Source organism: Triturus cristatus, chromosome 5_1 (assembly GCF_964204655.1).
Source record: "Triturus cristatus chromosome 5_1, aTriCri1.1, whole genome shotgun sequence".
Taxonomy (NCBI): Eukaryota; Metazoa; Chordata; class Amphibia; order Caudata; family Salamandridae; genus Triturus; species Triturus cristatus.
In genome coordinates this window covers 939,111,746-939,131,877 of record NC_140587.1, presented here as the reverse complement: position 1 = coordinate 939,131,877, position 20,132 = coordinate 939,111,746, and the positions used below count along the sequence as shown (strand labels likewise).

General features: G+C 44.5%; 1 protein-coding gene across 2 annotated transcripts in view; it reads left to right on the top strand.

Annotated features, from left to right (window-relative positions):
- Positions 1-20,132, top strand: part of GPLD1 (glycosylphosphatidylinositol specific phospholipase D1) — a 513,772-nt gene that overhangs the window by 383,191 nt on the left and 110,449 nt on the right. For both annotated transcript variants that reach the window (XM_085605993.1, XM_085605992.1), the window contains one exon: positions 18,806-18,982. In XM_085605993.1, the coding sequence (XP_085462119.1) occupies positions 18,806-18,982 (177 nt within the window). The remainder of the gene's footprint in view (positions 1-18,805; positions 18,983-20,132) is intronic.

Below are 20,132 nucleotides of genomic sequence, written 5' to 3'. Positions count from 1 at the left end.
GACTCACCTATTGTGTTACCCTGAAATTATTGTATTCACATTCAGTAGACTTCCCGAGCCGCAGAAGAAAACTGTAAGCCTGGGCGGAGTTCGCAGAGTTCCGCTATGCGGCCCTCGGCAAAGTGCAAAAAAAACTTTGCTGCGCTACGCGGATCTCCACAAGCGACTGAGTGCGTTAGATAAATGCTGTTCGCTGTGATTTTCAGTGCCAGGTGCTTTTCCGCAATCATCGTGAACGGCCCCATGCACAGCGTAAGCGGGCGCTGCTTCCTTTCTTCCACTCGAGTAGATTTTTACTCGAGCGGCAGCCTTCTCAACGCAAATGGACGATTTCTCAACGGGAGAGGTCGCGAGCAAACGCGAGCACTTGCAGTGAGAAATCTGACCTTCTCCTACCCTAGATTGGACCTGCAGAAAAAATACTACTAGGGCAACCTGCAATCAGGAAATTCATGGGAGACGTATACATTCAGAAAACCACCATAACACACCACTAAAACAACCAAAACAATATCCAGAGGTCATGCTTCCAGTGCACAAAGAAATCTGCCGCCTACCACTACGACTGATGCTGTAAAATATTTTATGAAAGGGTGACATCCAGGAACACTTCATTATGGTCTATTCTTGCAGGTCCCCATCTAGTCTCCCCCACAAACTTCAAGATTGGACACGCTAAAGCTCTTTGTAGTCTGGTAGTACAACAAAAGTTTATCTCTGGGATAGCCTTGTGTAGTGTCCTGCTGGATACGTTCTAGTGTTCCAGGAGTCTGCTGTAAATACACTTTACACCCACCCATCACAGGTATGACCAGTCAGGTGACCGTGCTAATTAAAGGGGCCGGGTGCATGTGTCCTGGGCCAGTTCCAGCATCATACTACGGTGTCTGTATGCTTTATTCACAAGTATGTGGGCCTGGAGCCCACTACTTTAACCCTTGTATGCAGATCATCTCAGCGTCCCGTCTCTCTCTCTCTCTCTCTCTCTCTCTCTCTCTCTCTCTCTCTCTCTCTCTCTATCTCTCTCTCTCTCTCTCTCTCTCTCAGTATGGCTGAAAGAAACTGTGGCAATCAGAGCAGTCAGCAGGTTGACTCGGCAGTCACATAACAAAAGTCATAGGGGACCTGCAGAATAACTTAAAGACAAGCGACTGACGTAAACTGCCTACTTGGAATTTCTATAAACAACCGCAATGGACCGCACTCCGCTAGCTCCTCCTCTGGGTCGCCCCAAGGGAAGCTGGTACATGAAGTTCTTGAGTGGTTCACCCCAGTGGGTGCAAGTAAGTACTTGTTGAACTGATGATCTCTAGACCCGATACATGTCCGTTTTTTTTTTGTTTTTTTCTTACTTGGAATTTCTATGTGTACTGCATTGTGACAAGCCAATCAGGGACATATTCCACGGTCATTGTGGGTGTGCAGTGTGCTACGCATACTTGTGCATGTGTGCCATTGTGCCCATCTCCCCCCGTCCCTGGTCGTTACTCACCCTGTTGTTGTTGTGTCAGGTCATATCGGGCTGTGTCCAGGCCCCCAATCCTGCCACCATCTCCTCACTGCTGATAGTGGCCACCATTTGCTCCAGCTTATCCAGCTCCACCAGTGTCGCAGGAGGCCCACCTCCAGTCGCCGTTGCTGCCTCCCTGTTGGTGGCGAGCTTATGTTTGGTCTGCCTTTTCAGATCATGCCAGCGCCTCTTGATGTCCTCCAGTGACCTCCTCGACACTCCGACTGCATTGACGTTGGTGACAATGGCCTGCCATATTTCTGTTTGGGTTGCCAGTGTCACAGTGGAGGTGCCGAACAGTTATTGATGGTGTTGGGTCACCTCCGTGACGATGATCCGGTCTTCCTGCGGACTGAACCCCGTCTTCCTCTTCCTTTTGTCCTTGCCCTTCCCCAGATGCGGGGTTCCTGGCTGGTCGTCTGTGGGGCTTGTGGAGTTCGGCTTGTCCTTTGCACTCGGTCCGGGTGCATCCATGTTGCTACGCTGTTTGAATTGTTTTGGGGCATTTTTTTCTTGCTTTTATAGTGCATTGGGATTTGCAGGCCTGTGGCTGGTCTTCGCTGATTTCTTTACCGCGATTGGCCTCATCGCATGTTTTTTCACGTTTCGCATTTTTGCAGCGTGGCGTTGATTTTGACGCTGACATTGTCCACGTTATTTGATTTCTATCGCATGCTATCGCCTTGTTGTGAATCCCACGTTGTCACAGGGTTATTTTCCCGTGTGCTGTGATATTAAAAGTTGTGTTACACTACTCTTGCGGTAGTTATCACACGTTCTTGTGAATATACCTCTTAGTATTTTGGCAGGAAGTGAAGTGGCATGGTAGGGTTAAAGTCATGGCCACCCACAGTTATACTATCCGGGACACAGAAGACATTCAGGAAGGAAAGGTAAGAGGATTTTGTTAGCGCTCTAGGGTTTAGATTTGCTAACATTTTGCGCTGGTTTAGCATCACAAAAGTGATGCTAACCAGCACACAATGTTTTTTCCTGATTTACTTTCTAGTACAAAACTTGTTTTGCACTGTAAAGTACCCTGAAAGTAACACAAAGTAGTGTGAAGCGCTGTTTTGCGTTACGTAGTGCCAAGGGGGCGTTAAATGTGTAGCACATGGGCATTCCCATGCTACCACCCATGCCTTTTGATTCAAAACCTTATCTACAAACAATAGTAGACAGGGTCTAGCGCCAAAAGTTAACGCAATTTAAAAGGAGGCGTTAAGAAGAGAAATGTTTTTATTTCTCCTATCTTTTCTGACTTTGCATGCGTGCAGCACACATGCGAAGTAGGAACAGTTTTAAAGTGTGTCTAGTATAGTATTTTTGTACTGGAATGGTACCCTTCCAGTACAAAACCTATTGTAGACTCTGGCACTCACCCTAGCACTATGGTGCTGAGATATGTGTCTGTAGCACGGCAGCTAAAATCAGCGCTAGGGAGAGGGGAGAAGAGAGCCATATTGCTGCAAATGTGGCTCTCTCCTGCTCCCTCCCTGTCACACACAGCAATGCAGCATTTATGGCAGCTGCGCTGCGTCCCGTGACTTTTTTTGTAAAACTGGGCCCAGGTATTTTACCAGCTGAAGCACTTTCCATGAACTGAAATTAAGACTATTTTCTAGCCCTTACTGCCAGTAACTGTGTTCTGCCACTGGGTGGTGCTAAAAGGTTAATTTATTGTATCTTCTCATGGAAGTGTCACACATTATCGCAATTCTTCACACTGCCACGTGGTGAAGGGATATTTTTACTCAGTGAACACTAAAGTGAGATGGAAAGCCTTACACATTAACCTCTCATTTTTTTAGTCTATTGGATTGATTAGAAAGTAAATTGGACCAGGAAAAATCCAATACAGCAGAATGTGTTTTTCCCCAGGCTCGATTTTGACCAACTAAGCGGCACATTTACAAGGGGAGTTGTGTCGCATTCGGAAGATTTCTGGATTTTGAAGCATTCCCAGATTTATCAAAACTGGTAGACCTGGTAATGAGCCAAAAAGATAAGACTTCTCAGGGGAGGCGTGACAAGGAGAAATATCTTTATTACTCCTTGTAAATTCCTCTTCGTCTGTGCGCTGCATTCTGCAGCATGCATAGAAAGAGGAGTATGCCTCCTAGGGTTATTTTTGTGCAGGAAAGTACCCCTTCCTGCACAAAAACAATCATGCATGCAACGCAGCCCCCCCATGCAGCATTTTGCAAAGGGGCCTGCATCAGCGCTGGACAGCCAAAACGGTGCCAGAGCAGGGGCAAAGGCAGGAATGCACGTATTCTTTAAAATACGGCACATTCCTGCCCTTTCCCTGTCACACAACTCAGCAAGGTGACTTTCTGTGCTGCATGACTTTCACATACATATGCCCCCCATTTTGTTTTTCAAGCCACGATGAGAGATAACTTGAGAAATCAGGTTTACTCTGCCAGTATTGGAACAGTTTTTCCCTCATTCTCAGTCCATTTTCTCGAGTGAAAACATGTATTAATTTGTGCAGGAAAATGGTGAGTCAATGGGAATTTTTTACATAGCTCATAATCTTGATGGGAACTAAATCACAGTTTTGCAAAAACAGTTGAGGGCAAGTAGACAAAAATTTCTTGGAGGTCCTCTCTAATCTTAAAGTTGAGTTTTTACAGTGCTGCTTAAGTGGCCTCTCCACCCATTTCTAAAATATAACAAGGACAATTATCATGTGTGTAGTCTCACATTCAGTTCTTCTATGTTGAAAATATCTCAAAACAAGATAGTCTTGTAAGCAGTGATTGAAACTGAATTCCAGAAGTGTAGGTACTCACTGAACACGAGTACCAGTGTGCTATTGAGAAATGCTGGTACTCTCCCATTAAAAGTATTGCATCCCCGCTGAGAGGTGCAGGTACTCTCCCTTTCAAATGAAAGAAGTGCAGGTACTCAGTACATGTGAGTACCGGAAAATTTAAAGCACTGTTTGTAAGCAAATGGATGCTTTTTTCATATTTTGTATTATTGTAAAAGTGATCTAGGTGCAATCTTGCTGTGGTACAGGAAACTAAAGGAAAGGTTGTAGCAATAGAAATCACAAATGAAGCACTTTTTTGGTAATTCTGAAGTGTGACGGAAACAAAGATTTTAATAGGATCGGAACAAATCAAGACAGGTTACTTGATGATGCCCAAATGATAAAAATCAACTGAAACCCAATCATCATTTTTCCCCATGTAGTTTTACCAGTAAAACTGCATGTCTGTGCAAATTTTGTGGACATTTCAACTGAAAATGTGGTGTCTGTAAATGCACCACCAGCTACATACCGCATACTTACCACTGTCCTGCTGAATGGGCATGACACATTGGCTACAATCGTTTTTTTGTGTGACGTTTGGATTTTCCACAATCCCTAACACATCAGTGATGTAACATTAATGGCTTTATTGACACAGTAGGGCAACCTAATTATCCCTAAGGAATTGGGGAGAATAAAGTTGTGTACACAAAATATCCCTTGAGGAATTTTTTATAGCAGAAATAGGTTTTGACATTTATTCACAGTCACTAGTGTGATCCAAACAATAATAGAACAATTATATTCAAGGATGTATTCAAATATAAATGTTTAACTTCATTTATATTATAGTTCATTCATGATACAGAGTATCCACAATTTTAAACAGTATATACACAATATGCAAGCAGCAACACTGCCACTACCAACACAATCCCAACAGATTTTACAATTTTGTCAAGCGATTGGTGAAAGTGTGATCACCCTTTTCACCTAAAATAATATGGACAGCAAATGTAACAGCCTATACAATCCAAACTTCAAATATTCAAATCAGATAGATTTTTTTTTAAATCATGATGTTCAAAGGAAATAAGGGCGTGTTGTTTTGGTCTTTAATGGCCTCATGGGTCCGCAAGACCATCCTCAGGACTCAGCATTGCACAGAAGATGATGACTCCTTTAAATACTAACAAAACAAACTAATCAATTCATCCTGTGACAAATTGTTTTGGTAGGTGTAGCAGTGTGCGACCAATCTGGTTTAACTTTATATTCAGGCTCCCTTGAGCCGGTGGAGTCGACGGACTCATGGTTACGCACCTGCGCGCTACGAGAGGTACTAGACCTGATAACGATTTTAGCAGCTTACACAGCAACCCCACACATTTTCCTACTCCCTGCTGACGAGAGGCAACTACCTCGAAACACGTGTCCAGGGATGGCACACGCCACGCATACTTGCATTCACACTCGAGCATAGGTGTATCCGCCGACGCTGACCTTCAGGGACCATTTTCATTGGGGGAACACGCCTGGTAGGTGTAGCAGTGTGCGACCAATCTGGTTTAACTTTATATTCAGGCTCCCTTGAGCCGGTGGAGTCGACGGACTCATGGTTACGCACCTGCGCGCTACGAGAGGTACTAGACCTGATAACGATTTTAGCAGCTTACACAGCAACCCCACACATTTTCCTACACCCTGCTGACGAGAGGCAACTACCTCGAAACACGTGTCCAGGGATGGCACACGCCACGCATACTTGCATTCACACTCGAGCATAGGTGTATCCGCCGACGCTGACCTTCAGGGACCATTTTCATTGGGGGAACACGCCTGGTAGGTGTAGCAGTGTGCGACCAATCTGGTTTAACTTTATATTCAGGCTCCCTTGAGCCGGTGGAGTCGACGGACTCATGGTTACGCACCTGCGCGCTACGAGAGGTACTAGACCTGATAACGATTTTAGCAGCTTACACAGCAACCCCACACATTTTCCTACTCCCTGCTGACGAGAGGCAACTACCTCGAAACACGTGTCCAGGGATGGCACACGCCACGCATACTTGCATTCACACTCGAGCATAGGTGTATCCGCCGACGCTGACCTTCAGGGACCATTTTCATTGGGGGAACACGCCTGGTAGGTGTAGCAGTGTGCGACCAATCTGGTTAAACTAATCAATTCATCCTGTGACAAATTGTTTTGCCTGCTCACAAAAAAACCACAACCAGTGGCCGACATACCAAACTGTGCACCAGTGCTACTACCACCACATTCTAGAAACTTGGGGGCATATTATCAAGACAGGCGATAAAATTATCGCTGCTTTGGCGGCAGAAAACTGCCGCTAAAATGGCGATAATGGGCTTGATAATATGCTCTATGGAATTCCAATTGAAGCTCAGGTTAGATGTCCTTCACATCTAACATGGGCTTCAATTGGAATTCCATAGAGCATATTATCAAGCCTATTATCGCCGTTTTACCGGCAGTTTACTGCCGCTAAAGCGGCGATAATTTTATCGCCTGTCTTGATAATATGCCCCCAAATAAGAGAGAATGCCCCAAGTGCCCGTTCGGGTTTAACATCAAATAAAACCTGAATTAAACCTAGTACTCCGAACCCAAAAGTAATTCAGAACACTGTACTTTGCTTCCTTCTCACTAAGTTTCACTGAGATTACAAAGATTCAATTCATCTAATACAAAAAACGACAAAAGAAAAAAGCCTTCAATCACTTGAAGTGATACCACTAAGAACAGACTGTCAAAAAAACTGAGAAAAGGTATTGGCTCTGTGTCCTTACTCGATTCCAAGGAAATTTGAATCATCTCTTCTAGAAAATAGACACAAAATGGCCACACATTGCTTATTAGATATAAAACAATGAAAGATGGGTCTACAATAACTGACAAAAGTTGACGCACAAGGCGATTACCCAAAGTATGTACTTACTCACTTTACTTTGATCAAACTACGGCGTCCAACTATTCTGTATGATCCACACACGCTGTGCTCTGCATGCCCAAACTTAATCGATTCGGCGACGCGCGCACACAGTAGGTCACGTGCCCCAGCTGCTGAAAAGAGTCCGCTATCTTAGTGTTACCACATGTATATACCAAATACTCTATAATGACTGCCCAACTAACTAGAATCTCGCCAAAATGTGAAAGCTCACTGTACATTCCAAGACACCCATTATACACCGCATATACCATAAAAGTGGCAGAAGACCCTCTCGAACAAAACAAAACAAAACCGGAAATGGTTACCATTATTAAATGGGAATCTCCTTATTGTGACCGGTAATATAAATCATATTAATCAATTACAAAAAAGATTAGAGCATCTTAATCAACTTTTAAGTGAATAATTCACAAGACCACCAGGCATCCAACACAAGAGGTGATAAAATCAAGCAGTAAAAGATTTACAATATGTACACAAAAATAAATTGAAATCTCTGGTAAGGAAAATATTATCCTCAATAGTAAATGTCTACGCCATAAACATAGATGTTAGAGGAAAAGAACACACAAAGGTTCATAACAGTATTCACCATGTCATATAAAGACACCTCAACACCGCCATATTACAGTGAAGTTACAAAGTGGCTAATGTCTGCAATTCAACATATAGATTGAGTCCTTTCTCCACAGTTTTGGCTGACAAGATCACTTGTTCTCCTTCATTGTGAGCAGGCGATCAACATCACGTCTACGTCTAGAACATTTAACTACCTCAAGTACAAACCATTTAATTTCATTTGGAGCATGACCCATACTCATATATTAGTCTACCAGGGGTGCAGTAGTTATTTTACAACATACATGTAACTGGTGTTGAATTATATGTTTTTTTACTTCTTGTGTTGTTTTTCCTTTATAGTACAGTGAGCAAGGACATTCAATGCAGTAAATTACATTCTTTGAAAGACAGTTCGAATGATGTTTCAAAACCCACATTTTATCATTGAGAATGCATGTTTTTACTACTGATGTAGTAGCAAAAGCTGCACAGTAGCCACAAGTATAATGACCCACCACAGGTGATAGGCCCCAGAGATGTTGTAATGAATTAGGTTCACACTCATTGTAAGCCCTGACCAGATGATCTCTTAGATGTTTTCCACATTTGAATGCAAATAATGGCTTATCCTACTGTGTGTCAACTTTCCGTATCAGGTGATAATTTTTTAATATGGCCTTTTTTATCCTATTGGATTCTGTTCCAAAAATGGTCACACAAGGTAGTCTCTTCTACTCAGATCCTTTATTTTATTTTACTTAAAGCAAGGCATCATGTTCATAGAACCATGCTTGTTTCAGCGCTTCACAAGACGATAAGGATAACCCCTCATAACCAAGTTGGACTGCAGGATTTTAGCCTCCTTTAAATAATCCTCCCTTGTGGTACAGTTGTGTTTAATCCTCAAAAACTGTCCAAAAGGGAGATTATCTCTCAAATTGCGTGGATGGTAGCTTGTGTATTTCAAAAGCGTGTTCCTAGCCGTAGGTTTTGTATACAGGCTTACTGCTAATGATCCTGAATCATTCCAAATGTTTAGCTCCAAAAAACGTATTGACAGGTTATGATAGTCAACAGTGAATTGTAAATTATCATCTTGGAAGCCTACCTTTCCCATAGTATAACATTGGGTTGCCTTATTATATTTAATACGTGCTAACTTTTGTTTGAGACTAGGGAGTCAGTTCATGTTTGGTATCTATGAAATTGTAAAAAAAAATCCTGCTTTAATTAAAAAGTCAGATATTTATTTACAATTTTGAAAATGCCACTATTAGAAAGTTGGTATTTTCCTGCCCTTATCCCTCTTTGTGTCTACAGCCTGTCTTGGGTCGCATGACTGGGTGTACCTGACAGCTAGCCTTCATGAATTCTTCCCAGACAGTCACACAATAGAGGATTAGGTGTGCCTGAATAGGCCATCTGCTGGCAAGAAGGAGGGCGGCGCTGAGCACAGCCCAACTTGCAACAGAATAGACTATGCTCTGCTTTCACACAAAGGACCTATCACCTCCACATTGTCACTGGAGCCAGCTTGGAGCCCGGGCAGGGAAGTCCGTGAATTTTATGCACTTGAAAGAATCTTTCCAGAAGTGTCTGCCACCTTCCAGAAGATATGGCACCAGGTATAAAAATTGGACCCTCAGACCCACTTTTCAGTTTACTTCTAGATGTGTGTAAGGACTCTTGGAGGACTGCCTGCTGCTGTGATCTGCTGTGAACTCTGCAAAACTGCTTCGCTGTACCTGGATGGACTGCTTTGCTGACTGGAGCCTGCCCTGAACCCACAAAGGTAAGCCCTGCTGTTGAGCCCTGCATCTTCACCTGAACCCAGAACTACCAAACTGATGCCAAAGGCTAGTTTGTTGGCCCTCTGTTCAGAGCCACAGGGCCACAAAAGGCTCCCACCATCTAAAGCCCACACCTGGGCCCAGCCTGAGTAAGTCCGGAACCCCCAAGTGGTGTCCCACCAGTTCTATAAACTTTGTTGTGATTCTAAAGTGCCCAGGTGGCCAAAACTAAAAACTGAGGACTTCAAAAGAAAGTTGAAAAAAACTGCTATGAGAACCAGGAAAAAACTAGGACCAACCTGCTTGCCTATCTGACTAAGTCACATTTTTCCAGTTGGATTGACTTCGCGGCTTACCCCACTATGTTCTTCCCTGGAGCAGTAAATCCTGTTCAGCAGTCTTTCGCCAAAGGGGTATCCAGGCACCTGAAACTGTCTTCGGCTACAGCCTTCTGTCTCTTCCTGCTAGAGATTTTCAGCTCCCAAAAACAGGGACTAAGTCCGAACATTGAAATCTTTACTGTGGCTTTGACCCAAGCCTTGCCGGAGACGATGCTCCCTCCTCGGACACTGCCTGCAATCTTGCCTTTAGAACTTTACTTTCTTCGAACATTTTTCTTAAAATTTCTTCTAAGTGCTAAGGTAAGGTCTGACTGGGCCAGATCCAATTCATATATCCGAACCATGCTCCATTGTGGTTTTAATTTGACCCAGTCTACTACTAGATGTTAGTAGTTGGTTCTTTGATCTTTTAGGCGCTTGGTTTTCCTAAAAACATTAAAAATGCATAGCTCCCTTTCTTCGTATTGGATTTTTGTAATTTTCCTGTCAAATGCTTTATTAAAATGTAGTCTATTTTTTTAATTGGTGTGGGATTTTTCTTATCTTGTGTTTTCACTTCATTACCTTTTGTGTGCTGCATAAATACTTTACACATTGCTTCTAAGTTAAGCCTGACTGCTTTTTGTGGCAAGCTACCCAGGGTTATGCGCAGGTTAATTTAGTGGCTTTTAGTAGTTCACCCTGCCAAGTATTGTGGCTGTTGCTTGACCAGGGCTAACACTCTAGTCCACCAACAACCCAATTTCTCACAGTTACTACTACTCAATGTAATAGTATTTAATGTACTTACTTCCGAGGGATGGGTGGCTGAGTGTAGCATGCTGGATTCAAATCACATCATTTCAGCATCAAGCATTTAAACACGTGTTGTATCCATCACATGCACATGATGTGCATATGTACGTATGTAGGTATTAGCATATTTTTGTGTCTATATGTTCAAGTAATGCATATTCTATGGGAAAATTATGTTTAAACTGCAGGGCTCTGTTTGAATCTCAGTAGGGGTATTGCAGCCTTTACTCCTTATGAGGTCAACAACATGGCTTCACTCACATGACTACACAGCACTTGGTAATTACACCAACAGTGACTCCAAAAACTGCTGAAGCAATTTCTGTGAAACATTAAATTAAGTATTTGGCAATCAAAAAACAAAGATGTCAAAAAAAGATAAAGTTAAAATTGATACATACTGTAATGCTTACAAAAATAATTATACACCCCACAAATGTTTTAACATTTCCTGAACGATACATATGTTGAGGTGTTACATTAAGTAGTATTGGTGATCTTTTTGAATTAGTTCAAAGTTTTGTGATCTGAATGTTACTGAAACGCACTTTTGCTGATTCACTGCTGCTCTACCGTTCCACTATCAATGGACAGAGAAATGTGCCACATTGCAACTAGAAGATGTACATTTTGGACTTTTATTGGGTGCGAGGAAAGGGGGTTAGCATAACAGGCTAATAAACATATTGGCGTGGGATGCCGGTAATCCTCGCACCATTCCTGTTTTCATCCTTTCTTCCCTTAAATCCCATTGAAAAGTTGGTAGTTAATCAATGATAGTGGTAAAGGCCTTCGCTGCGAGTGGCGGTATCCACCTAAAGTGGTAACTCTGGGCAGAATTCTGCCACACATAATTCTGAGTCTCCCACTGAAAAGCATCTACTAACCTTTCATTGAGATTGCAAAAGGTACCACTCTTTGTCATGAGATGGAAGGCCTGGTACTAAACAAGTTCCCCTTTTAAACTAGATGTTTCATGTGAAGCTGAAACTTAATGCATAGAAAAAATATCCCTCACCCTCTCCTCTAAATGTAATACCAGATTATCTCTTGTATGGTTTGAAAAACTGGGGACACTAGGTATTACCCCTAAATCCAGCTTAGACGCCAGGTCTCTAGGAGTCACTCTGGATTCTAGACTTAGCCTTGCTTTAAAAACGTTAAAGCTGCTGCTAAATGTGCATCCCTTTATCTATGCACTCTAAGAAACATCAGGTATTTCCACCTCAGATACGATCTAAACACGTGGGGGCAGATTTATAACGTCTGGCGCATCTCTGCAAATCAGCAGGGATGCTCCAGAACAGATGCGTCATGTAATCCCCCCCTTGCGCCACCACGGATGCGTCGCATTTACAATGCGGAGCACCATGGTGCAAGGAGGGGAAGATGTGTGTTGCATCTTGTGGCATACGGGTGGTGCATTGCAGGAGTCGCAAGCGCGACGCAACTCCTGCAATGCACAGGGGCCGCCCATACTTAACGTGGTGCATCACTCTTTACGCCTGCTTCAAGCAGGCATAAGAATTTGACGCCGCAGCGTCGTAAAACTGACTCAGTGAAGTCTTGTAGATTTCACTGCATCAGTTTTACGGGGCTTTCATGCACCCACCCTGCGACAGAACGCCCACATGAAACCTGAAGCAGGTTTCATGTGGCGCAGGGCTTTACAACGTGACGCATCTGCCTAGATGCGTCACATTGTAAATAAGTCGCAATAAGTCACAATGTGGCGCATGGTTTACGCTGCCGCTGCGTCACAAAAGGGACGTAATGGCTGCATAAAAGTGTCACAAGGGGCTTGTAAATTTGCCAGAAGCATGCATTTGAAAACACTGTTCATGGGCCTTCCTGAATAAAGCCTCGCCCCTTTAAAATCGCTCCTTTACATTGCGGCCAGTTTTATTGCTGGAAAGAAGAAATTTGATCACATCTCTCCGATTGTGAGCTCTCTAAACACTGAGGGGCAATTTTACAAGCCCCTTGCGCCACTTTTGCGTCACTTTCCCCATGTTAAAAGTGACGCAAAAGTGGCGCAAGGGGCTCGTAAATCTGCCCCTGACTATCCCTGGAGGCACGCCACCTTAAAAGTCCCCAGTATTCTGTACATAGCTTTGCACTCAGAGGGGCAGATTTGCAACTTCTGGCGCATCTCTGCAAATCAGCAGGGATGTGCCAGAACAGATGCGTCACGCAATCCCCCCCTTGCGCCACCACTGATGCATCGCATTTACTATGCAGCGCACCATGGTGCAAGGAGGGGCAGATGCGTGACGCATCTTGCGGCGAACGGGCGGCGCATTGCTGGAGTCATGTCGCAAGCACGATGCAACTCCTGCAATGCACAGGGGCCGCCCATATTTAACGTGGTGTGTCACTCCTTACGCCTGCTTCAAGCGGGCGTAAGGATTTGACGCAGCAGCGTCGTAAAACTGACTCAGTGAAATCTTGTAGATTTCACTGCATCAGTTTTACGGGGCTTTCCTGCGAGGGAACGCCCACACTGCGACAGAACGCCCACATGACACCTGACGCAGGTTTCATGTGGCGTAGGGCTTTACAACGTGACGCATCTGCCTAGATGCATCACGTTGTAAATAAGTTGCAACGTGGCGCATGGTTTACGCCACCACTAACCGCCGTACCCCGTCCTTTCCCCCCTTCCCCCGGCCTCCTCTCCACTTAAGATTGGTGGTGATTGTGAGAAGGTGGCCTGATATATGCTCTTCACTAATTCTAGTGGGCACCTTGTATCAGTCCAAACAACCCCTTATAGTGAATGGTTAAAGACAACCTTATATGAAAGCTATCCTAGTGGTAGCTATGATGAGCAGCCTTCAGGCTAAGTCTCGAAGGAATGTAAGGCAGCTTGTTTGACCAGTCTATAATCTCTTGAATGATCAAATGAAAGGACAACCACACCAGGTATATATTTAAAATATATGTATTTAGGTTAACACACACCCCTCTAGTTTATTTATGAGACTGGAGTTCGAAGTACTTAAGTTACAAGTGAGCAAGCATCAGTAAAAGTACAAATACACGTTTGGGCCCTAGGGGCGTACCAAACCATATACCAAAAAAGTGGTATAAGAACCACGACTGGAACAGGCACTAGGCCTATTGCCTCTAGAATCGCTGGGACCCCAAGGAACCACCCAAGGTAGTGACACAGGGGACCCACTGGAGCTGTATGCAGTGTGAAAACACAACAGCGGGTTCCTATTATCTTCTATGGGCAATATCTCGGTTGAAAAATTAAAGATTAGGGACACTTCTAATTGAGTCTGGACCAAACCCTTTTGGACTTGAGAAGTTCTAGGGCTAGCACCCACAAGAGCACCGGAGTAGTCGAATTACCTCACCCAGGGAAGCCGGGTACATAGGTGTCTTTTGGTGTCGGGTCGCTTCGTCGATTTCAATGGAAGCCTGCAAAGAACTGCTGCTGCCGGGAAGAGGAGAAGTGTCCGAAGAGATCCAAGCCTGGATCTAGGATGTAAGGAACCTGAAAGCAGAGGGGACAGAGTCTGGGTCACTAGCCAGTGACCGAGGGCAGGATGGATCAATGCCCACAGATGTTGGGTGCTTCAGGTGAGTTGATGGGTGTCTTGACTCTTCAGCCACGAGGTCCAGGAGGCGTCGACGAAGTCCATAAGCCGGATTCAAGCTGTCCCATGAAGTCTGTCGAGTGCTGCAGTGTCAGCGACCAGAAAGGACCCAACAAGCCTTGGGAACGGCAAGTCACTGGAATTCAGAGAAAGGACTGTGGTGCAGACCAGCAAGGTCTGGGGGACTCACCCAGCAAAGGTACGTCGGGGCACGAGCAACCAGGTAAGCCCAATCAGAAAAGGAGTCGCCTTCATGGTGACCTGCTAGCCAACAGGCTTGTGATCGTGAAGGAGCGTCGAGCGGTCGCACTTGAAGCTGGCCCACGGGTCACTCGTGGAGTGGAGGCCAACAATCTTCGGTGCAGGAGGTGCTCAAGGCTGGGGCTACTCGAAGGCCAAAGCACAACTTCAAGGAGGACCAGAAAGATAGTGTTGCTGCAAAAGTTCACGGTGTCCAGTGGTCACGGTTCCACGTCACCCACGATAGCCATGGGCCTCAGCTTTGCTGTAGACTCAGGGTAGCCTCGGGGAAGTCTGGAAATCCACCTCTGGGGATGCAGAGACTTTGGCGTCTGGCGGGAGCTTCAGAATTACAGACCGGTCAGTTGCTTCTTTGGTGCCTGCCAAGCAGGGGAGTCACTCCTTGACCCCAAGGGAGATTTCTTCAGTCTTCTAGTCAGGATAGAACGTCGAAGGTCCAGGATGTACATTGCAGAGTTTCGTCCAGGGTGATCTAAAGTCCTAGGGACTGGATTCCTATACTTATAGTAAGTTTAGGGGATGGACTAACTCTAAGGCCCCACCTATGGGTGGGCCAGGAAAGAGGGGTGGTTGCACCCATTTCCTTTCTCCAGTTTCACACCAGAGCAGGGGCAGGTAGCCCCTGCAACCGGTTTGAACTGGAGTATGCACAGGTACACCAAGTGTGCCCCCAGTGCAGGACTTCAAAGCACCAGAGAGTGCTCCCGCCCAGCCCCAATACACATCAGCCTGTCTGGGGAGGTGGGGACACCTCCCCTCGACAGGAAACCTATTGTCCAGGCCTCCCCTGCCAGAGTTTCGGTCAGCAGCAGGAGGCCAGACCCGTGTCTGTGGCAGAGGCATCCATTTTGTGATGCCAGGGCTCAGGAAAGTCCTACCGGGTTTAGCCAGTGTGAACATGTCTCTCCCTCTAGAAGGGTGGAATCCTACCCCCGCCACCAGAATTGGCGGGCGGTAGTATTCCAAAGCGTTTGACACCAAACACGACTTGTTTTGATGCAGCCATCCCAAAGTTAGCATTTACCGCGACGTTATAATGCACTTAAGAGTATATGGTATGGCTGTATCACAGAACAGCCATAAGTAAGTATTTCCGAAAGCTGCAGAGGGGCTCAGCTCATGCTTGGCCACCCTCTCACATAAAACCAAGCACTCTGCCTTCAGGATTGTCAATGCCTGCCATAGGGGTGGCTCATAAGTTTATATGTGCCTGTATATATATGTGGATATACGTAGCCTATACCACTGTAAGGGGTGCAAGCACACCCTTACCCAGGCTGCAGTAGCAGACCTGTGGTGTCATTTTGGAGTGCTTCCCAGGGGTGGCATAATACATGCTGCAGCCCCTGGTAGGCCTCTGTGGTACCTATGCCCTAGGTACATAGTATACCATATACCAGGGGCTTATAAGGCACTCCAGAATCTAATTAGATATGTACCTAATGTACATGGAAACGATTTTAGAGAGGAAGCAGCTAGGATGTGGTCCTGATTAGCAGGCCCACAGCCAGACTAAGGTCGAAAAACAGTGAAACACCAGCAAAAAGTGGGGGTACCCATGTGAAGCAGATCCTACTCCCCTACAGTGGTTGCCCCTGGATAAAGCCTCGAATGGCCATTAATTTCTAAAATGCTATTTTGTGAATCATTGTGTTCTGGTTGTCTAATGCTCATCACCTTCATGATTAAGTCTTACACTGCTCTGTCTCGCTATCCTCAGGGTTAAGTGCCAAAGGGGTGAACTTGGCGCTCAGTTTTGGCAGTAACTCTAGGAAGAGACAAGCAGACCCAATTGATACAAGTGGTGCACAGTGACGGTTTTAGCTCAGTGGCTCACGAACCCATAAAGGGACTCAGAATTAAAGTTCTCGCTGTAAAATAAACACGTGCTGGATAAAGAGAGAGCCCCGAGGAGGTAGCATACTGACCAACCACAATGCGGTGTCTGAAGTCTGACCTTTCATGAGCCTCTCACTAGTAATTAGCTGTCTGCTCCAGTGCTTAATTTGCAAAAAAAGGGTTACAGCTTTTTTAATGAATATAGCATTATTAATTAACTGTCCCTATGGTCATCTCTAAATTAGCTAGACCGTGCCACCTTGTGGCAGGCTGTCACACGCGCTGGTGCTGGCAATTAAGTGACAGTGCCGAGCACCAGAAACCATCAGCTCAAATGAAGCACTGGTCTGCTCACAGCTGCAGATGGAGAGGGAGTGAGGGCTTTTTACAGGACAGACACTTTTAGGTTTAGAAATGCCAGATCTTTAACCCCAGTTGAAGAGTGAGCAGGAATGGCAATACATGAAATTGAAAATATCAAATGCAGACTTAGCTCTCTTGGAGTACCCATTTTGTGTCAGAAATTCAAGCACTCAGGCACTGAAAATCAACCTAGTTTGTAATTAGTATTTCCGAGGCTATACTTTTAGCGTTCCTTGCTGTCAACTACAAAACAGAAGACCCTAAAATGTTCCAAATTACGCTTTTCCTCATATTAGAATTACTCTTTATTTGTCTAAAACATTTTAACCGTTGTTTCTGTTCAAGCCCGCCACTCCTGCGAAAAGCCAGATTCATGATTTGCCACGCTTTCTGCAAGAGCTGTGTTATGTTTTTATTGTTCACTCACTCATTATACCATCTCAAAAATGATATCAACTCTATTTGTAGCTAAGTTTTCTTTCATGCACTGTTGCTACATATTTTCACAAATTGTGTTATTTTTTAGTATTCTGTTGCTATCAGTGTTGATGCGTGTGCTGAAAGTTTTTTGTACTTTTAAATATGGTTTGAACAGAATAGCCAAAGAAATGTGATCAGCTAGCCCAATTTATCACCACTTTTCTAAAACTTGACTTGGGGAACGGGCACCTAAATATCTTTTAACAGTTTTTATTAAGCCCTATGAGAGTGAGACCTATGAAACTGTTTCAGTCTGTGCTTTGGAAAGGAATTAACCATTTGTCAATGCTTGCCCCAGAAAATGAAACTTTAAATTCCACATCCTGTTAGATCTACGGACTAGGGGGCATATAACAAGGGCTTTATCTCCGCTTTTTGGGCTTTAAAAGCCAAAGAAGCGGAGATAAAAATATTGCCCTATCAACAACAGGGTGTTAACTTGCAAAATCGCATGTTAGCACCCTTTTTCACTACGCTTCCCTTTGCATCTCTAATGAGATGCAAAGTGGGCGTTCCAGAGCAAAATAATAGGAGAAATGTCGCTAAGCGACATTTCTCCTATTATCAAGCTTCACGCTAACCCTGTTAGAGACAAAAAAAGCAGCGCTAACCACGGTTAACGCTGCTTTTTTACGTCTGCTAATTTTCAGACTTAGCCATGTAATCCAATGGGAGGTGGATTACATGGCTAAGTCCACCATGGGCTATCAACAAGGATATCCCTATCCTTGTAGTTTTATCGCTGCATTACCAGCGATAACCTCCCAAAATGCTGCTATCGCTGGATTTTTTATCGCCTAGGCGGTTAGCGTTGTTAATAACGTGATAACCAGGCGATATTATCCAGCGATAGCGGGCGTTAAAAAAATTAACGCTAAGCGCCCTTAGCGTTAATTTTCCCTGTTCCTTGTTAATATGCCCCTTAACGAGTCTTGGAATGTTACATTTGCAATTTCTTCAGCTAAAATGTTTTGGGCAAGAACTCTAAACCCACCGTCGAGCTTGTTAATTTTCTTCTACTTAAAACAGTATGCTTTAAAATTCAAAATACCTCACATATTATCCAGAAAATTGACACCTCAAACGGTGAAAAGTGTGCCCAAAACACTTTTACGTTAGGGCTCTGAAGTTATGTCTGTCACTACTGGTTAAAGTGATAGCAACCCCCCCCCCCCCACCCCGACAAAGTTTGAGTCTGGTTACACCCTTGTGGCCTCTGCCAGCCAAATTCCCACTCAAATTTTAGGTATACATGCATTTAACTTGTTTTGGGGCTTCTGGATTCCAAACTGCTGGTGAATGACTGTTGGGCTCATTCTGTGTCCCGAGAAATTCCGAGTGCAAACTGCGCACCTATCTAGTATAAAACTACTACTTGACACATCTGGAAATAATTCCTACTGAAACATATGTTATAGTGTAGGTGAAAACTGACGATCAGTAAAACCGTGCTTACACAAGATTGAAAAGGTTTTGATCAGCCATTTTGACCTCTACCAATCTTTCTCCCTTCAGATAGTACCTCCAGGTTTGCATACATATCTGCTGGACTTGCCCAGGCGGGGAAAGCACGGCTGTATGGGCTGAGAGGAAATACTCAACCATCACTGCTCAGCACTTTCAGCGGAGACAGGAGATTCTCTCGATTTGGACAGAAAATTGTTTTAAGTGATCTGGACAATGATGGACTTGGTAAGTAACATCTTGGAATCATCAAGCACAGGGCGCAATGAATGGAGCTTATTTAAAGTACTCTCTTCAAAGAGGCTGCACCCCGAAGCGGGCGTGAAAGTGATGGGAGGGGATCATGAAGGAGATGCAGTGGTTGGCTTGTCTTTAGTGGGTACTAAATCTTTTGAGATTTCCTTCTGCTCAAGTTGCTTGTTTTGTGATTTAGAAAAGCCAGCATTCTGTGGTTTCAGGGCTGGCTTTAGCGCTGGTGACACCCTGTGCGACAGTAATGTTTGGCACCAACATACCCCCTGACCGCTTCTTCGGATGCTCTCACTACTGTCGGGCAAAAGTACCCCTCATATCTCCAATCATAAGTCATTGCTAAACATAGCGCCCCCCCGAAGTCAGCGCCCTCCTCCACAGAAGGTCAGAACCCAGTGCGGCTGCACCGGTCGCACTGCCCTAAACCCGGCCCTGTGTGGTTTCTTCCACTTGCCACTACCCACTTGTACTTTCTCAATAAATTTAGCTTGGTTTGTGCTTGTAGAAAGATTGGTGCACTAAATTCCTAAGCTAATTAATTACCTATGACAGTTTCCAGTATCAATCAACTGTTCAATGGAAAAATTACCGTGTACAAATTATGCCTACCCCTTACTCTGCTCTCCACCATCAGAAGATGTTCTGAACTATAAGCTGAATATAGTTGTTCTTTAAGTAAGCCATTTCTTAGATGAAAGAGAAAGCCCCATGGTTTATTCTTATCACTTTGTGGCCAATTTTAAAAAATGTAGCATGATGTTGTCCTTAATGATATGCACATCTTTCCAATGTGTTTGCCATGATACACCTTTCGCCCGCTTGTCTGAACTGAGGTACGAATGGTAAGATAATGGGCAGGGTGAGGTAGAGCTGGCTGACACGAATAAGAACAGACACATTAAATACCGTTTCCATGTAAGATACTGTTATTCTTGAAGGATACGGACCAGTGCATGAAATGAGGGGAATCCCGCGAGATTTCAGATCAGTCAGTTATTATTGAGCAGAATCCAAGATTGTGGCTGGCTCCAGTGAAATTTGTTGAATTCGTCCCAGTGTAATTTGCCGACACTGGGTCACATTCAGCAGCGCCTGCCTATTGCCTGCTTTCCATTCGGAGCAGCAA